Source organism: Dipodomys merriami, unplaced genomic scaffold, assembly GCF_024711535.1.
Source record: "Dipodomys merriami isolate MVZ:Mamm:240054 unplaced genomic scaffold, mDipMer1.0.p SCAF_16, whole genome shotgun sequence".
NCBI classification, from domain to species: Eukaryota; Metazoa; Chordata; class Mammalia; order Rodentia; family Heteromyidae; genus Dipodomys; species Dipodomys merriami.
The window spans coordinates 20,436,247-20,454,327 of record NW_027202937.1 but is presented as its reverse complement, the minus strand read 5'-3'; the positions used below and the strand labels follow the sequence as shown (position 1 = coordinate 20,454,327).

Genomic DNA, 18,081 nt, shown 5'->3' with positions numbered 1-18,081 from the left:
CATCATCATCATTATCATTTGCCAGTCATCAGGGCTTAGGTGCTATTTCTGAGCTTCTACCACTTGAGTCACAGTTCTATTTCTGGCTTTTCTGGTACTTAATTGGACATGAGTCTCCTGGGCTTTTCTGAGTGGGCTAGCTTCTTATCGTGATCCTCAGACCTCAGACTCAGGAGTAGATAGGATTATAGTCATGAACCACCAGAGACTTGGGCCTGCCTGCCTGCCTGCCTGCCTGCCTGCCTGTCTTCCTTCCTTCCTTCCTTCCTTCCTTCCTTCCTTCCTTCCTTCCTTCCTTCCTTCCTTCCTTCCTTCCTTCCTTCCTTCCTTCCTTCCTTCCTTCCTTCCTTCCTTCCTTCCTTCCTTCCTTCCTTCCTTCCTTCCTTCCTTCCTTCCTTCCTTCCTTCCTTCCTTCCTTCCTTCCTTCCTTCCTTCCTTCCTTCCTTCCTTCCTTCCTACCTTCCTCCTTTCTCTCTCTCTTTTTCTCTTTCTCTCTCATTTTCTTCCTTTCTTATTTTGTTGGTCCTGGGGCTTGAACTCAAGGCCCTAGGTACTGTTCCTCAGCTCTTTTGCTCAGGGCTACCACTCTATCACTTTGAGCCACAGCTCCACTTCTGGTTTTTGAGTAGTTAGTTGGAGTTATGAGTCTCAAGGGAGCTTTTCTGCACAAGCTAGCTTTGAACTTCCATCCAAAGATCTCACATTCCTGAATAGCTAGCATTACAGGTGTGAGCCATCAACACCTGTCAGGCTATTTACTTTTAATGGTTTTTCAAGAAGATAATGACCCAACTCTTTGGGCAAGCATTTTATGAAGTACAACTAGAGCAATATTTAAAAGCCTTAAGGTAAGTTCAAGTAGCCATATGCAACACAAAGCAAATCTTCCTTAACCAAGTAGTACCATATTACTCTATTGGTGTTCTATATGGATGGACATGTCTCTAGAATACAATCATGTTAGATTTTAGCTATCAGTGCTTTGCTTTTATTTTAATTATCCTAAATGGGGGCCTCAGACTAGTAACGGTTTGAATTCCCAGACACCTGATTTCTGTTTTCTCCTGTGTGCAAAAGATTTTAATCAACTAGGCTGTCATAAATACGTAGTGTTTCATCCAAGAGTGCTAGAAAGACTCATAGGGAGATCTAGAGGCACCTATTTTGATATGCTGTGATTCTATGCAGAAGAAACAGACTGTACTTCAGAGTAGGGGACTCTGATACCACACTGGAGTTGAAGAACCCCAGTAGATGTACAAGAAGCCAATACTGAACAATAAATCAGTTTATATGATCAAAGGTATCTACTCTTTAGAAGAGCATAGGTGCACATGTGAGTTTTATTCAGAGCTTGAATGTTTTTGTGTTTCTTTTAAATACAGGATCTGGAGTCTAATGTCCTGAAAGAGATTATTCTTTCCCTCTTTTACCTTCCACATGCTGATTACCTACAGAGTTGCTACCTCAAAGACACATCTCTTTCTCTTTTTTTTCTCTCTGTTTATGTGGTAGTTAAACTCTTTCTGGCTTAATCTCTGTTTTCATCTCAGCATGTGTTAGCTACTTGGTTCCGGTGATTAGGAGGAACTAGTTTTTCCTTCTGATTTCAAGGTTGATCGAAATGGGGAAGGTTCACTGTGAATATCTGGGTAAAAGGAGCATAGGAAACTTGCTGTAAATAACTATTAAATAGGCCTTATCTCTACTGACGAGCTTCCCCTAGGTATTTGCTTTCGGTTTTATATCTTGTCGGATGTCCTTGATTCACAGTGCTCAGTTTCTTGGTGGGCCAGGGGTTGGGGTATGTGTTTATTTCAAGCATTCCTTTGCCTTTTATACTGTGATGTTCGTGCTGTGAGATTTCTACAAAGGGAAGTACTATTTTTCAATTTTATACGCCCAGGACCCTAAATAAGTACCTGTCATTTGTTGAGTGAATGATGAAAAATAGACATAGGCCTAATTTTTGCAGTCTTACAATCATATGTGATCATGCCTGAAGAAGGCATTTATACAGTCCAATTTAAGGTAAGAGCTGTGCTTAGTGATAGCCTGAGTCCTCATAAATAAGTAAGATAGAAGTCTCTAGTGGGTCCTGGATACCAGTCATGGATGGGAGCAAAGGAAGCGATGTTAGGGTAAAGGAGAAAGGAGGACTCAGGGCCTTTGTACATGGAAACTGGAGTATCAGATATGACAGATTGATAGATGCACTGAATGTGCTGAGCAATTTGTTAAAAGTTCTTGCAGTAAGTTTAGGAGGCTGTAGTGGACAGGAATAAGAGTCAGAAGGTGTGGATTGCTCACCTGAAGACTAAGATGAAACAGGATGTAAGACAGGAGTGAGTTACAGAGAACAGAGCTCTAGAAAGGATAATTTTACTTGTTCTAATGTTTGAAAAAAAATGTATGTAGTTCCCCTTAGAAGTGATACTTTGTAAAGGAGGGTTTAGTGTTGGAATGCTGTATGTACAGTCTTACGTTGTGCCAAACTGATGTCTTTCTAAACTCGAGAGCTCTAATTGATGTGAGTTGAGACCTATGATCTCATACAGATCAAACATACTTGAAATACCAGGATTGAAACAGGATGATTTTAGAGTGCTTGTGCACATCTTTTAATGAGTGTTAGAAAAGTATGGAAAATAAGTTTCAATGCAGGGCATCTAAGATGGTTTTTAATATATATATAATATCATACATATATACATCATACATATATTAATACATGTTATATTAAAATATTATAGGCTAATATATTAATGCATTGTATTAATATGATATATTAATATGTTGTGTTTATATTATACTATAAATATCTATATATGAATATGTAAATAAACATAATAAACATCTGTATTCTAAGTCCCACAGGAGTTAGGTTGGGTCTTTAAAAATAAAAAAGCAGCCAGATGCTGAAGGCTCACACTTGGAATCCTAGCTATTCAAGAGGCTGAGATCTGAGGATCGTGGTTCAAAGCCAGCCAGGACAGAAGAGTCTGTGGGAGCTCTTATCTCCAGTTAACCACCACAAAACTGGGAGTGGAGGTGTGGCTCAAAGTGATAGAGCTCTAGCGTTGAACAAAAGAGCTCAGGGACAGCTCCCAGGCCCTGAGTTCAAGCCCTACAATCAAAAAACAAAAAATGAGTAACAAAAACAAGAAATGAGTGACTGCTTTAAATGAATAGGTAGCATCCATTATCTCCTCAGGCAAATTGGAGCACAAAACCAAAGTATGATACATTCAGCTCTGCCTATAACTCAGAGGAATGACCTCTATGAAGTGAATAGAGAAGAGTAATGAACAAGATCCTGCTTCTATGACCTCCCCATCCCCAAATGAAGGCAGACACACAGTAAAAGTAGATCCTTTATTAGAAAAAAATGAAAAACAAGAAAGGCTTTGAGTTGGCCAAAAATAGAGAGAGGGTTTTACTGAAAAGGAAAAGCGTAAAAGGAGAAGTGATAAATTTGAGTTGATACTATCCAAGGTAAATTTCCAGGGGACTAACTTAATTTCAGAACTATTTTATCAGTTTATTGTTCAAATTGATGTTTCATCATCTTCTTTACTTCTTTTTGTTTGTTTGTTTGTTTGTTTTTAGCCCAAACAACTTATTTTATTATAGTCCTTTTGACTTCTAAAAGTCTAGGGATCTTTGAGGGCCAATTTCTCTTGGAGTCTGGGAATTTTTGAGTCATAAGATTCTACTTTCTGTTCTATTAGTGTCAAAGTACAACAGTCCCCAAATTATTAGAGAAGACAAAACAATTAAGAATGCTAGTGTGTGTATGTGTGTGTGTGTGTGTGTGTGTGTGTGTGTGTGTGAATTCAGGGCCTGCTTTGTCCTTGAGCATTTTTTGCTCAAGGCTAGAGCTCTACCACAAAAGCCACAGCCACACTTCTGGCTTTTTTGGTAGTTAAGAATCTAATGGACTTTCCTACCCAGGCTGGCTTCAAACCACGATTCTCAGATCTCAGCCTCCTGAATAATTAGGGTTATAAATATAAGCCACCAGAGCCCAGCAAGGATGGCAGTTTTTAAACATGTCATTTTTTTTTAAGGCAAGTCATCAATGGAGAGAGTGTTTACTGAAACATTTCATACTCTTCCCAACATTAAATTTACAAGATAATTAACTCTTACTTAATACCTTCATTTCCTGTTTGCTCACTCTTTGGATTTGTTTGTTGCTTGAGTATAAATTTCTAGGAATCCCAAGCCCTTGGAGGCTTAATACTAGAATCTCATGAGTGAGGAATTTGCAGAACACTGGTTCTAGGAATAAAGGGCTATTCTTTCCTCTAAACAGCCTCATTTTTTTTTTTTCATGTGGTATCTTTTCTTAAAGGTCTTGTCATAGGAAGAGAACATGAAGCTGTTAGTGAACAGAAAAGGGAAATCTAAGAATAAATGATTAAATAAATGGTTGTTTACCCTCTCTGTCTTTTCCCCCCTGTATACCATTTATATGGATCTGGCCAGTGTGAAATGTCTACCATTTTGTGCTCTGTGAAGTCTTGTTATTAGAGCATGTGGGTCTTTGATTAATTGTGTCCATCTAGCACAATGGTAAGACTACAGAATGCCCAGATCAACGGATCCTCCGACTTCCTTGTTTTTTTGGTTCTTTTTTTTTTTTTTGTCAGTCATGGGGCTTGAACTCTGGGCCTGAGCACTGTCTCTCAGCTTTTCAGCTGAAGGCTAGCACTCTATCACCTGAACTACCGCCCCACTTCCGGTTTTCTGGTGCTTTATTGGAAATAAGAGTTTCATGGACTTTCCTGCCAGGGCTGTCTGTGAACCTCGATTCTCAGATCTCAGCCTCCTGAGTAGCTAGGATTATAGGCGTGAGCCACCAACGCCCAGCATTCCTTGTTTTTAAATTACTTGTTATACTACCTATTTCTCAGAGCCCTCGAAGAACAAAATCCTTTGTGAACAATACCTTTAAAAAAATCTTTTAGGGGGCTGGGAAGGTGGCTCAGTGGTAGAGCGCTTGCCTTGCAAGCCTGAGGCCCTGGGTTCGATTCCTCAGCACCATATAAGGAAAAAAGAAAAAAGCCGGAAGTGGCGCTGTGGCTCAAGTGGTAGAGCGCTAGCCTTGAGCTGAAGAGCCGAGGGACAGCGCCCAGGCCCAGAGTTCAGGCCCACAACCGGACCCTCCAAAAAATAAAGAAAACCTTAAAAAAAAAAAAAATCTTTTAGGGCTGGGAAGGTGGCTCAGTGGTAGAGCGCTTGCCTTGCATGCTTGAGGCCCTGGGTTCGATTCCTCAGTACCACATAAGCAAAAAGAAAAAAGCCGGAAGTGGCGCTGTGGCTCAAGTGGTAGAGCGCTAGCCTTGAGCTGAAGAGCTGAGGGACAGAGCTCAGGCCCAGAGTTCAGGCCCACGACTGGACCAAAAAAAAAAAAAAAAAAAAAAAAATCTTTTAGCCGGGCGCTCATGGTGGCTCATATCTGTAATCCTAGCTACTCAGGAGGCTGAGATCTGAAGATCATGGTTCAAAGCCCTCCCCGGCAGGAAAGTCCGTGAGACTTTTATCTCCAATAAACCACCAGAAAACCGGAGGTAGCACTGTGGCTCAAGTGGTAGAGTGCTTGAGCTCAGGGACAGCGCCCAAGCCCAGAGTTCAAGCCCCATGACTGACCAAGAAAAAAAAACAAAAAACACTTCTCAGATGGTGTCCAAATAATATAGCAGAAAATTAAATTTTTTGCCTATTTTAAGTGCCCGAAGGCAAGAAATCTTACCTCCAGTTGCAGTTTGGGTTTAAAGAGAATGCTAGTAGACTAGAATACAGATCTACTATTACCTAATTTGAGAAATATGAGAACTATAGTAGGGCTGAGCAACCTTGTGAATGAGGGAGGAGGATTGGACCGCTAATAAAAATGAGAAGCCACCACTCTTGGTTATATTGTATTCTCATACATGTTCGTGTGTAGAAGAGAGTCAATGACTGTGAGAAAGCTTGAATCAAGACACCAATAGCCCGTCACTGTTTTCTTCTTCTTTTATGTTGCAGAAGTGCACCTGGACCCCCACCGAACGTGGTGTCCTGTGGCAGACTGTCAGACCGTATGCGCTGTTGCAGCCAGCGACCCAGGACAGCCTGTGTTGGTGGAATGCCCTTCTTGCCACCTGAAGTTCTGTTCATGTTGCAAGGATGCGTGGCATGCAGATGTCTCCTGTAGAGACATCCAGCCTATCATCCTGCCAACGGAGCATGGGTAAGAAAGGAAACGGAACTGATTCAGACTCAGTGGATGTGCACTGGAGAGGAGTTACCTGACGATGCGTGTTAAGACATTCATTATTTTCCTATAGAACTTTCTTCCACAGCAGCATATCATTGGCCCTAAATTCTTAAGAAATAGAGGAAGAGAACGTATACTCTGAAACAATGATGCTGAAGTTAGGATTTTGTGAGGATGAGAAGAAATGGTCTATACCTTGCTATGTGACAGTTTTATAGCAGCAGCCTCACTCAGTGAGAAACCTTTGTGTTTAGTCCCTGGCTTTGCTTGAGGCTATAGCTGTTCTGCATGAGCAAGAAGAACAACAACAAAAGCCAGTGTTCTAGTCCAATTGGCTTAATCACCCTGTCACGGTGTGTAGAACTAGTCTTTAGGAATAGTCATGCTGCCTGGCTGTGGTGCTGGGCTTGCATTTCAGACCAAACAAATAGAGAAAGAGAAAGGGATCTAATACACAAGGGCAGGCCGGAGCCTCCTCTGCCGGCTTAGAGCCAGTCCCTCCCACATTCTCACAGAGGTAAACTCTCTTGGCTAGATGCGACAGGGCAATGCAAAGAGCTCAGAGGAAAGGATGGCTGGGGTTCTGCCTTTGCAGCTTAGTATCTGTGTGTCTTCTGTAACTACTTTTTCCTCATGGGGGAAACAGAAACCCTTGCCAGCCACTGGCTTATATAATCTTAGTTACCGAGGAGGCTGAGATCTGAGGATGGAGTTTTGAAGCCAGCGGGAACAGAAAAGTCTGTGAGACTCATACCATCTCCAACTAGCCAGCTAAAAGTTGGGAAGTTGAGGAGTGGCTCAAGTGGTAGACTGCCAATCTTGAGTGAAAAAGCTTACTGGATAGCACCAGGCCCTGAGTTCAAGCCCTAGCACAGACACAAAAAGAAAAATAAATAAAGTAGAAGCCCCTCCCACCACTACCCAAGTTACCAAATCTGATGATAGATTTGACAACTCTGTGGGCTGATTGCCTGCATGCTGGATGGTGGTTCTGAGGAATAGTAACCAAAGTGCAAATCCAGGGCTACAGCTCCTCTCATCCCAGTCTGGACCATTTCTGATGTTTCTGCTCCTTTATGCTGTGAGCCTGGCCTGGCTTCCTCATCTGTATGGATCAGGAATTTTCATTTGTTTTATAGTCTTGGTTTATTTAATCCCACGCCTCCACTTATTTAATGAGCAGATCATGAGATAGACTATCTCTGCCCCATTTGGAGCCTGAGCTAGTTTCTTTGTGCCATAGCTGACTCTTTGTACTTCTTATTCAGACAATGTGCTCCAGGAACAAAACATTAATTTGGTAAATCAATGAGCTAGCTCAGCTGTGGAAAGTATAATTAATATAATTTACCGGGTGCCAACATAAGTAAATTAAAATTCCTTGTTTTGAGTTATCTGAACAACTCATTCCCATTTTTACCATTCCCCTCTCCTACATCCTTTTCTTGGGAAATGAATTAAGAAGCACAGATAACTGGGAGTTTATTACCTAATTGTTTAAAGCCCTGGGAATTCAGTTGAAGACCACCGATTAAATATAATTTCTTATCCGTTTTGTTCTTAGGTCCCTGTTTGGGACAGACGCAGAAGCCCCCATTAAGCAGTGCCCTGTTTGCCGGGTTTATATCGAACGCAATGAAGGCTGTGCTCAGATGATGTGTAAGAACTGCAAGCACACATTTTGCTGGTACTGTCTGCAGAACCTGGATGTGAGTTCTCCTGAAAACATTTCTTCACATGCTTTATCCTGCATCACAGCTTTTAAAACAGCACATCTGCCAGGTGCCTGGCACCAACACCTGTAATCCTAGCTACTCAAAAGGCCAAGTTCTGAGGATCATGGAGCACAGGCAGAAAAGTCCCCATGAGGGGCTGGGAATGCAGCCTAGTGGTAGAGTGCTTGCCTAGCATGCATGAAGTCCTGAGTTCCATTCCTCAGTACCACATAAACAGAATAAGCTGGGAGGGGCACTATGGCTCAAGTGGTAGAGTGCTGGCCTTGAGCAAATGAAGCACAGGGCAGTACCCAGGCCCTGAGTTCTAGCCCCTAGGACTGGCAAAAAAAAGTCCCCATGAGACTCTTATCTCTAACTACTCAAAAACTGAAAGTGCAAACACTGAAAGTGGCTCAAAATGATACTGTGCTACCTTTGAGCAGAAGAACTCAAGGACAGCACCCAGGCCCTGAGTTCACTCGTGACCAAAAAAAAAAAAAAAAAAAAAAAATCGAATCTATTTTTATCTTGTACAAGGATTTAATTTTGCTGGATGCTGGTGGCTCATGCCTGCAATCCTAGCTACTCAGGAGGCTGAGATCTGAGGATCATAGTTCAAAGCCAGCCTGGCAGTAAATCTGTGAGACTCTTATCTCCAATTAGCCACCAGAAAACCAGAAGTGGTGCTGTGGCTCAAATAGGTAGAATGCTAGCCTTGAGCAAAAAGAGCTCAAGGACAGCACTCAGGCCCTGAGTTCAAGCCCCACAACCAACAACAACAACAACCAAAAAGAAAAAAAGATTTAATTTTTCTCTAATGGGACTTTCTGAGCCTTCTGCTTTAAGGCTATTTTGTTGTTATGATTTGTTTCCCTTTGGTTGGTGCTAAAGATTGAACCCTTGCCCTTGGTTGTACTGGGTGAGGACGCAACCACTGAGCTACAGCTGAACTTCTCCCTGCTACTTTAGACACTTATAAAAGCTCTTTAGGATTACTTTGGGTGTCTTAGCTTTACAGTCAAACTTTTGTTTTAAAGGCATTTCCTGATGGACATTCTCTTGGTGATACAATGGCCTACACATATCTTTGTTTTATATTACTATCGCAACAAATTGTCTTCAACTTTGTGGCTGCACACATTTACTTTCTTAGATCCCTGTCCATTAGAAGTCCAGCATAGATCTTACTGGGTTAGAACTGATTCAATACACTGTGCTCTTTTCTGGAGACCCAACATGAGAATTTGTTTCCTTGCTTTTCTACCTTCTGGAGGACGCTTGAATTTCTTGGCCTGCAGTTCCCTTTACTCCATCTTCAAAGCTGGCCACACCACTCACCTTTCTCCTTGTTTTTGCTTCCTTTGACCACAGCCAGGAAAGGATCTCTGTCTTCAAAACTCATAAAGTTAGATTGAATCCCTTTGGATAATTTACTTTCTTAACACAATCACATTTGCAACGTTCCTTTGGCCATTTAAGAACACTGGGGACTGGGTCATGGCATGGAAGGCTGAGGGTAGTTATTCTGCCTTCCACAATTAGATTGTTGCCTCTTCTTGAATTAAAAGAAACATTAGAACAGTTCAAGCCAATACTGTCTTGTACATAACTTTCTCATTCATTGGTGTGACAATGGTATTGCCATTTTGTCATTGTTCCTCGATAAAGGGACTCATCTGATTGTGCTTTTCCCGCACTATTCATGTAGCTTGTCATCTCAAATCTAGGATCAGTTTCATTCAGATCGATGCCAACATAAATGCTAACCTCATTTACGAGGTGCTGGGACAATATTGTGAAATATGTGAAATTTATGTAATCACCTCATTTCAATTAAAGAAAAAAGTGAGAGAAAGCATGGGTTAGGAGAGATGGGTGACAGTGTTGTCAGACACTTTGTTCTCATATACTGTTTTGTAGAATGGGAACTTCCTTATATAACTACTTAAAGATAATAATAATAATAATAATAATAATAATAATAATAATAATAAAGAGGTGGTAGGAGGGACTGTGAGAGAAGGTCTATGTCAATTCCAGTTTTTCGTGTTTGGGGTAGTGTAGATCCATCGTAGATATTCCCTGCTTGGGCAATTTGACCTGCATGTTTTACCCACATCAGTGCAAGCCTTGGTCATGGTTGAGTTGCTATTCTCTCCTCGGCTCTTGGTTTTTGTTGTTTGGTTTCCTTTAGTTCAATAAGCAGTGTGTTTAGTCTTCTAGTCTCTTAATATACAGTAATGTGCTGTTTACAATGGATGCTTACGGCCATCTCAATACTGTCTTTTTAAAACTGGACGTCAGGGTTGGAGGCATGACTCAGGTGGTAGAGCAACAACCAGATAGTTCAAGTCCTGGTCTCAGACCAAACAAAACAAAACAACAACAACAACAAAAACCCTGAAATCCCCAAACTGGAAGTCATATAACTTATTTAAGGTGACATCCATGAATAAGAAAACCCATCAGTTATTAGCTTTTTTTTTTTTTTCTCTTAGTTGTAGGGCTTGAACTCTGGGACTGGGCCCTGTCCCTCAGCTCTACAACTCAAGGTGAGCGCTCTACCACTTGAGCCACAGTGCCACTTCTGGCTTTTTCTGCTTATGTGGTGCTGAGGAATCGAACTCAGGGCCTCATGCATGCAAGGCAAGCACTATACCACTGAGCCACCTTCCCAGCCCCCAGCTATTGGCTTTGTCTCAGGGTTTTAAGAAGAGATAATACATGGAAAGGTGAAGATGAGCATTTTATTTTAGACTCTAGACTCTCATCTACACAGATAATAATAATGTGCTTAACTTAAAAAAGAAATTTCCCATATCTCCTTATCTTATAAGCGTGTGTGATATAAGACTTTACTGTAATCTTAGATGACTGATATTGTGGATGAGGACTCCCTTGATTGGGCCTCCTAACTGCCTTACAAATGCAAAAGAAATCAATCTTGGTTTCCTTCTGGTTTATCCAGATGATTAACTGGGTTCCTATGAACAAGGCAGCCAGCCCATTAGCTTCTCTGTAGGAGGCTACAGGTGTCAGGGATTAAATGTGCATACTGGGTCTCCATTCTTTGGCTGAAGACCATCTAGGGATGGTGTGTTGCTGAGAACTCTCTGCTCCCACTTGTACTGTGTTGGTACTTGAGATGATGCAGATATTAAATGGCTCAATACACAGATTTCAGATGTCAAGGCATGGATTTCTGGCGGCCATTTTTTTGTTTGTTTGATTTGGTTTGGTTTGGTTGGTTTTTTTCGGATGTCACTTTCTCTGTTTTTAGACAAGGACACTGACTTATGGTCATGATGCTTTTCTCCAGGCAAGTGTTCTATGTCATATGGTGGTACGCAGGCACAGTTGGCAGCCAAGATGGGGGTGCTATTCTAAAATCAAAGGCTAAGACAGACCATAAACACAGATGCTATGAGTGGTGCTGGGGCATTGAGTTTGCTCCTGCTTTGAACTTCATCCCTGCATTTTTCTCAGGCTAAGGTATTCTGAATGTTATCCATTGGAATCAGGTTACCCTCTGTAGGCTCTTTAATGATCTAGCCTTTCAAGTGACTGAAGCTGAAGTCCCTTTTAAAAAGGCTGAACTTTTTTCTTCTGTTTCTCCTTTCCCTTCCCTTCCCTTCCTCCCTCAGTAAATTCCTTCCTTCCTTTTGTTTTCTCTGTGTGTGTGTGTGTGTGTGTGTGTGTGTGTGTGTGTGTGTGTGTGTGTGTGTGTGTGTGTGTGTGTTTGCCAATATCAGACTTGAACTCAATCAGGCACTCTTGTTGTTTGTTCATGGCTGGTACTCTACCACCTGAGTCATGCCTCTAGCCCTGCCTTTTGCTGTTTTTTTGTTGGTCACAGGGCTTGAACTCTGGGCCCGGGTGCTGTCCCCCAGCTCTTCTACTCAAGGCTAGAGCTCTACCACTTGAGCCACAGTACCACTTCCGGTTTTCTGAGTGGTTTATTGGAGATAAGAGTCTCACAGACTTTCCTGCTTGGGCTGGCTTTAAACTGTGACCCTCAGATCTCAGCCTCCTGAGTAGCTAGGATTATAGGCATGAGCCACCAATGCCTGGCTTTGGTGGTTATTTATTTATTTTGGTCCGGTCATGTAGACTGAACTCTGGGCCTGGGCACTGTCCCTCAGGTCTTCAGCTCAAGGCTAGCGTTCTACCACTGGAGCCACAGCACCACTTCCGGCTTTTTTCTTATTGCTTATGTGGTGCTGAGGAATTGAACCCAGGGCCTCATGCATGCAAGGCAAGCACTTTACCACTGAGCCACCTTCCCAGCCCTTTGTGGTTATTTTTGAAGACAGAGACTCATAGACTTTTCTGCTCAAGCCAGTTCAAATCATAAGACTTAGCTCTCACCTCCTGAGTAGAGTAGATAGGAGTAGAGGATTGCCTAGTTCCTCTATTTTTTTTAATTTAATTTAATTTTTTTTTTTTTTTTTTTTTGGTCAGTTGTGGGGCTTGAACTCGGCCTGGGTGCTGTCCCTGAGCTCTTCAGCTCAAAGCAAGTGCTCTATCACTTGGGCCACAGTGCCACTTCTGGTTTTCTGGTGGTTTATTGGAGATCAGAGACTCATGGGCTTTCCTGCCTGGGCTGGCTTTGACCGTGATCCTCAGATTTCAGCTTCCTGAGTAAATAGGATTATAAGCATAAACCACCAGCACCTGGCTTCCTCATTTTTTAATAGCGAATTTTAGTTGTACAGGAAGATTTTATTGTGATAATTCCATATATGCATAAAATATACCCCCATCAAACTCACCTCTTCCACCACTTCCTTCTCCCTTCTCCCTCTTTTTAAAACAATTTCAACATGTTTTATTGTTCTAGTTTCATATATAAAGCACTTTGCATATTTTCATATAAAGTACTTCAGCCATATTCACTCTCATTCCTCCTATCTATCTTGTCCATTTTGCCCTCCTCCCAGTGATTTCTTATTGATAAAATTCCATTTGTGCGTACATCCTTATTCTCCCTTGATTCTTTGTTTCACTGACTTCATGGCTAACTCCATGTCAGTTACATATCTATTGGTTTCCCTTTGATCTTTCTGGCTATTCCTCAGTTCCCTTTCTAGGGTAATCTTTTTTTTTTTTTTTTTTGCCAGTTCTGGAGCTTGAACTCAGGGCCTGGGCACTGTCTCTGAGCCTCTTTGTGTGCAAGGCTAGCACTCTAACACTTGAGCCACAGCACCACTTCCAGCTTTTTCTGTTTATGTGGTTCTGTGGAATTGAACCCAGGGCCTCACGGATGCTAGGCAAGCCACATTAAGCCACATTCCCAGCCCCTCTAGGATTTTCTTTGACCCACTGTTAAATGTATTTATCTTCTTCGATTTTTTTTGTATATCTCATCCTGGGCAGTATCAGCCATCCCTATGATTTCTTCCATCTTTGGGCACTTACTGATGCCAGACTCATTCTTTCCAAAACACAGATCTAGGAAATGAGCTACCCTCATGATCTCCTCTGATGACTCGGCTATCAAGTTCAGTATGTCCAAACCATGGTTATTGTCTTCCCCACAAGCCCATCTTTATCATTTTTCTTGACGAAGCCACAGCTTTTTTTCTACCCAGCATCTATACTTTTGTGTTCCTGCTCCACCATCTAGTTAACTGATTTCTTATTATTTCAGGACCATGATTTCTTCATCCTTCCTCAGTTGAGGCACGTAGTCTCACTTGGTTTGCTCAGTTTAGCTCTGGACCATGACCCTTCTATTCCATCTTGTACCTCTGCTAAAGCTCACAATTTATTTTGTAAGATTACCTGTTTGTGTCATTCCTTTGTTTCCCTATAGAATCAATCAGTCAGTCAGTCAGTCAATCAGAGTCTCATTGATTATGATGTTTTCACTTGGTGATTTACAAAAGTACCAAGCTGTGCTGAAGATTACAGATTTATTATTCCTAGAGGGAACCACTGACATTGTTAAGGGATAGATAGGGCTTTTTTATAGCCATTTCTCATCTCAAAATGTCATGCCTACTGAAACTTTTGCTTTTGTTTTACAGAATGATATTTTCCTCAGGCACTATGACAAAGGGCCATGCAGGAATAAACTTGGCCACTCGAGAGCTTCAGTAATGTGGAACCGAACACAGGTACCCTGACCTTTAAGAGGGAGCATGAGATAAACCAGACTTGTAATGGTTCTGTCTACCTCTTCATTCTCTCCAATCCATTTCCTACTTACCCATGTCACCTCCCAGGTTCTAGACTTGGCCAGGGAAAAACTGGGGGAGGGAAGGAAAGCCATGGAAGTACTTACCTAAAACCCTTTATGGACATTAGCTGTGTTCTAAAATTCTATGGGCCCCTGCTGGGCCTTAGATCCTTATGAACATGCCATTGTATGTTTATGTAGTGGTTCAAAGTAGTCATGGTTTGTTTTTAGTGGTGTTTTTATATTTATCAAAGGCTACTTTTCTTTTGAGGGAGTCAGCGGTCATATCTTAGTAATCTTGAAACATCCCTATGAGACTGTTTGAGGAAACTCAGGCAGAAAAAAATGAGCCAATACCAATAGTTCATGAGTCTGAACTTACAGCTTGAGCTTGAGCTCACTTTTGGTTTGTTCTCACCCTTGATTTAGTTGTTTGTATCTTTTTTTTTTTTTTTTTTGCCAGTCATGGGGCCTGAACTCTGGGCCTGGGCGCTGTCCCTGAGGTCTTCAGCTCAAGGCAAGCACTCTACCACTAGAACCAGAGTGCCACTTCCGGGATTTTCTGCTTATGTGGTGCTGAGGAACCAAACCCAGGGCCTCATACATGTGAGGCAAGCGCTCTACCACTGAGCCACCTTCCCAGCCCTTGTTTGTATCTTTTTAGCTTGAGTCCACTTCAGGACTTTGTTGAACACTGGCAAAGAGACATGTAAATATAATGGTCTTATATGCTTGAGATGGTATAATAGTTGTTTGGGCTTCTATAACAACTTATGTAGAGAGTGGATAGCTTAAACAACAAAAAATGTACTTCTTGTAGTTCTGGAGGCTAGGAAGTCTGAAACCCAGGGACCAGCATGGCTGTTTTCTCACTGGGTCCCATATGGAGGAGAGCCAAGAGAAAGAGGCAATTGCTCAAATGTCTCCTATTACAAGGGCATGAATCCCTATATGGCTTCTACCCTCTTAATTAACTCTTCATACCCCATACCATTACCTTGGGGATTTGGGTTTGAATGTATGAGTTTTGCTTTGGTTGACAGCAGATAATATAGTTGGGATAATTATTCACATAGGCTGATTTGACTGCTAAAATATCATTTTTTCCCTCTCTCAATTTCCAGGTGGTGGGGATTCTTGTGGGATTGGGCATCATTGCTTTGGTGACTTCACCCTTGTTGCTCCTGGCCTCTCCATGTATAATCTGTTGTGTCTGCAAGTCCTGTCGGGGCAAGAAGAAAAAGCATGACCCATCCACAACCTAAAGATCTCTGTTTGTGTTCACATGCCCCAGATGTCCAGGTTATCTGAGACAGCATAGTGATCAAAACCCCACTTAGTGATCTTGACTCCTCCTCCTTGCCAAACTTTGGAAGTGCCTCTTGTGTCCAGACTTTGAAATTGCCTACAAGCATTCAGCTCTGGAAAAGGCCAAATCCCTCGTGCAAGTGTTCCCATGTCACAAGAACCTGGATCCACAGTCAAGACTGTGTGTGTATGGAGCATGTCAGAGGAGTTTGGGGTTGTGAGGGAAGAACTACTGATACATCGTTATTTTGTCATCCAAAGGATCCCATGGGGCTGCTCATCTTCGAGCCAAATTCAAGGAACCTGAGTTAACATTCAATATAATAAATGTGTTGTCCTGGTTGGCAACATATATACTAACTGAGAGGAGTCTGTTCTGTGTTGATTTGACCACCATGAGAAATGTGGCAGGAACCCATGGGTGGGGAAGGGCAGAGGATAAAACTTCACCGTGAGGAATTCTCTTCAGAATGAAGCAAACTGCTTATCTTAGGAGTCAGTATCTCGGCCAGCCGTGCCTGTGATGACCACTGGCTGTGCCCTTCCCAGCATTCCCACTGTGACCTGGCAGAAGCACAATAGGTTTCTCTGTGTGTGATCTCAGCTTCAAGCAGGAGGAACACCAAAGGAAAAGGGTTGCAGTGTGTAAAACAAAATGGTCTCATTCCACTTTTTGTGTATGTGTGGTCCTAAGCAAAGCACTGTACCATTTGTGCCACGTACCCAGTCCTTATTGCTTTTTGATATTTAAAAAATAGGAATTCCTTTTTTACTCTGTGTGTGTGTGTGTGTGTGTGTGTGTGTGTGTGTGTGTGTGTGTGTGTGTGTGTGTGTGTGCAGGTTGATCTGGACTGCAACCCTCCTTATTTAACTTCTTGTGTAGCAGAACATGATGGGCATGTACCATCATATCTGATTTTTAATTGGTTGAGACGGAGTCTAGCAAGGTTGATTCCCAGGCTGGCTGTCTCTTAAGTAGCTAGGATCACAGGTATGAGCCACCAAGCACCAGTGGCAAATGTTATATTTTTAAGGTGACCAACCCCTCTCTTACAGATAGCAATGATAGTCTACAAAATTGTTTCATGGGGAACATGGGGTACAGTGGTAGAGCTGGAAAACAGGGACCTTGCTTGGGCTCTGTGGGTATAACCCTAACAGATTTGGAAAGTATCCATCCTAAGTAAATATTAAGGTCCATATGTACATCTAAAGTCATGATGTGCAGCCCACTTGGGTATGCATGGCTATTCCTAGTAGTAGACTCAAGATAATTTTCTTAAAACCTTTTCCCTCTGTGATTAAAATGGTTTCTCAATGAAGCTATTTGTGTATGTGTGTGTGTGTGTGTATGTGTGTGTGTGTGTGTGTGTGTGTGTGTGTGTGTGTGTGTGTGTGTGTGTGTGTGTGTGGTGTATATATGAATTTTCATAACTTGGCCAAGGGTATAGCTTCAGAAATATAACTTTTAAAACAATGTTTAGTACAATATCATGCCATCTCTAGAAAAGCACTAATTTAATGGAGTTGTTTACATATTTTCAAGCAGTTCAGAGCAGCTCTCTTCTTAGCATAACCTAACATGGCTCTTTTAGCAGCTGAGATAACCGAGTTTTGTACAGGTCTTTGATAACACAACAAGATATGCAAGGAATAAGATGGAAATGCTTTTACGTATCTTCAATAGTTTGGACTTATCACCTCACTGTGACCTCCTTTTTTTCATTATACCATTAATAGTCAGATTTGAATAAGTGGGGTTTGAAAAGATAAAATGCTTTCTCCAGTGGCAGAATTATAACCAGGGATACCATATCAGGACTACTTACAGCCCTAGTGTATTTTCTGAGGTAACTGGGTAACTAGATTATTAAATTGCTGCTATCCTGGACCTATTATTAAGGATTGATACTTTGTTTATGTAATGGAAATATCCTAAGTGTATGTGTGTGGGGGGTATACATGTAAAGATCTTTAATTCAACTGCATAGATTAATATCTGACATATGTGTAGTATGGCCATGTACTTTAAAATTCAGTTTGTATGGGACCTAGAGGGAAACTCTAAGATTTGTCAAATAGCAACCAACCAAAATCATTTTTTAAGTCATACAGTAGAATTTTCTCACTAACTAATGACTTTGTTTTCCTTTGAAAATCTAAGAAAGCTTAAGAAAAAAAATAACCATTGTCAATATATGAATGTATTTCACAGTATAAATATAAATGTTACATATGTTTGCATAGTGAATTTGCTTTATGTTACTTTATTTAATTTGCTTTACGTTAATTTGGTGTTATAATGAAGCTGCCTCATTATAGAGAAAGGGTGTTTCACCTTGCTCAGGTCATCACAAAGGCTCAACTGAAATTGGATTTTTGTACGAAGGTTGTCACTTCTCCACTAGTAAGCCCTGAGTTTGCTTGTACAAAGACTAAACAGTGGCAGGATTCAAGTAACCGGAAATGCTGTGTTCTCAGAGGAAGAGCGCGTTAATTTGGAGTAAACATGGAAGAAATATCTGTGCTATTTCTTTGGCAGACTTGAATTTGTCTTCCCACAGAGGTTTTATAACAGAATTAGCTACATTGGGGTTGGAGGGCAGTCTAGG

At 41.5% G+C, this 18,081-nt stretch overlaps 1 protein-coding gene across 11 annotated transcripts in view; it reads left to right on the top strand.

Annotated features, from left to right (window-relative positions):
- The window catches only part of Rnf144b (ring finger protein 144B), a 163,725-nt gene extending 146,836 nt beyond the window's left edge, over positions 1–16,889 (top strand). For all 11 annotated transcript variants that reach the window (XM_070024498.1, XM_070024488.1, XM_070024497.1 and 8 more), the window contains 4 exons: positions 6,034–6,238; positions 7,830–7,974; positions 14,010–14,099; positions 15,286–16,889. In XM_070024498.1, coding sequence (XP_069880599.1) covers positions 6,034–6,238; positions 7,830–7,974; positions 14,010–14,099; positions 15,286–15,426 — 581 coding nt within the window. In that variant the 3' untranslated portion in view covers positions 15,427–16,889. The remainder of the gene's footprint in view (positions 1–6,033; positions 6,239–7,829; positions 7,975–14,009; positions 14,100–15,285) is intronic.
- The last annotated feature ends 1,192 nt before the right edge of the window (positions 16,890–18,081 follow it).